The sequence below is a fragment of the Thermobia domestica genome, chromosome 13 (genome assembly GCF_964235325.1).
Source record: "Thermobia domestica chromosome 13, izTheDome1.hap1.1, whole genome shotgun sequence".
NCBI lineage: Eukaryota > Metazoa > Arthropoda > Insecta > Zygentoma > Lepismatidae > Thermobia > Thermobia domestica.
In genome coordinates, this window is record NC_137466.1 from 184,285,608 (window position 1) to 184,287,672 (window position 2,065).

General features: G+C 33.8%; 1 protein-coding gene across 1 annotated transcript; it reads left to right on the forward strand.

Moving 5' to 3' along the window:
* Positions 1-516: 516 nt before the first annotated feature.
* LOC145667883 (ionotropic receptor 21a-like) lies at positions 517-1,728 on the forward strand. The gene has a single exon (XM_081735314.1). It carries the CDS (start codon positions 517-519, stop codon positions 1,726-1,728), a length of 1,212 nt encoding a protein of 403 aa, XP_081591440.1.
* Positions 1,729-2,065: the final 337 nt, after the last annotated feature.

Consider the following 2,065-nt stretch of genomic DNA (forward strand, 5'->3'; position numbering starts at 1 on the left):
GACGACAACATGAAAATCAGTGACTTCTTTATAAGACAGTATGAAGAACCTGTAATAAGTATTAACATAAATAAACTAGAAGTACCAAATATAAATTTATTTCGTAATTTGGAAAGTGAAAGACATTCTACGAAATATGTAATTCTACTAAAAGACGTAGTTTCTTTCCGATACTTGCTTATATATATAAAAGTACTGAAATTATGGAATACTCGATCACAATTCATTGTTGTTCTAATGACAGTGAATTATAACGAAAAAGACATAAACGAAATTTTCAAACTATCTTTTGAGAAAAGCATCTTAAATATTATTCTCATCGTTTCTAAGCCAGAACCAGATGAATACATTTTCTCCATATATACTTATTTCCCCTATGTTCAAAGTTGTGGTCTTGAAATAAAAAACACGTTTATGTGTGTATTAAATCTTCATAAAAGTAAAACTAATCTCAACCTGTTTCCCCTAAAAGTAAAAAATCTGCATGGATGTCCCTTGATACTTACTAGCATGAACATGCCACCATATCAAATCCTTGAAACAGACTCCAACGGAAAGCTTGACTTAAAAGGCAGAAGTGGGAAGCTCATTGAGACGTTTTCTAGAAAACTTAATTTCTCTCTAATTTTGATACGCGCAAATAGCGAGATAGAACGAATGGAAACATTTCCTAACGGTACTCTACGTGGCAAGTTAGTTGGTGTAATGGTAGGACTTTTTGAAGGTGATATAAGTTTCTTATCTACAGTTTATACTTTTCGGGATCTGTTTGAACCAATATATGCTAGGGATTTTATTTACGGATCCTTTATTGTACCTGCCTCTGAATTCTATCCTCGATGGTTGAACATTTATTTTCCGTTTCAACCTGTTATTTGGATGGTAACTATGGTTGCTTATGTAGTGTGTTCTCTTGTTATGCACACCACAAAAGTAGTTGCTTTACGTAAAAAGGATTCTCTTACGCTGACGTTCTTACAAAATATGTGTGTTTTGTTAGGAATCTCAACTAAAGATCCTGGAAACATCGGGATAATAAGATTCGTATTTTTAGCTTGGTCTTACCCAGCTTTTGTTCTGTTCAATAGTTATCAGGCCGCTTTGTTTGGATTTTTGACTTTTCCTAAGAAGTATCCTCCTATTGACACTTTGCAGGAAATGGTGACGTCTGGCATGATGGTTGGTGGAATTCACGGAAACCGTCACTACTTTGAAGATTCTTCAAACCCAGCTATCAAGGCAATATATGATAACTATGTAGGAGTTGATTCTGTGATGGAAGGCTATAGAAAAGTTGTTCAAACAAAGAACTACGGTTTCTTTTGGATGAAAGCTGTTTCAGAATACATGATGCAAATGGAATCATTTACTGACTCTACCGGGAAGTCCATGATGCATATAGTTTCAGAACCAGTTGCCTATTATCCTGGTTTCTATTTAATGCGAAGAGGTTCTCCACTTGTTGATGTGTTTGAAGATATTATTGAAGCTTGTGATTCTGCTGGTCTTATTCAAATATGGCACCAGGACGTTTTACATTCGGTTGCGGCTAATGCAGCAAAGAAAACTTCAAACTACAGATTTCGAGTCTTCAACATTTCTGACTTCTTTGGTGCGTTTTTGTTACTTATCTTTGGTTTATTTCTTAGCGTCATCGCCTTTGTAACAGAACTCTTGACGAATAAGTTAAAACATAAATTTGGACGTTTGGGGAGGAACGAAAACTGAGTAAAGTGCTTTTTTCGAATTAAGATTTCTGATAGTGACCAAAAGTGGCCGTTTACGTGCAGATAAAGTAGCAAGTAATATTTTGCTGATGTACTACAATATTTTGAGGTGTTGCGAAGAGATTAAACATTTGACAAGTTTAAAAAATAAGTTTTTTTTTCAAAAAAGTTATGCTTGTTATTGAAGCTTTTGTTGACGCATTTGGTGTGAAATAATGCAATTAATACTAAGGAAATTTTATGAGATTACGAAAATATTTTAAACCAAATATACACTGTAAAAAAAGTTTTATCCAGACAAATTCTGCTGATTTTCCTATTTTTTGCCAATTTAATGT

What these genes read in the sequence shown, in the direction of transcription:
- LOC145667883 (XM_081735314.1), top strand. Translation starts at nt 517, where the DNA reads ATGCCACCATATCAAATCCTTGAAACAGACTCCAACGGAAAGCTTGAC.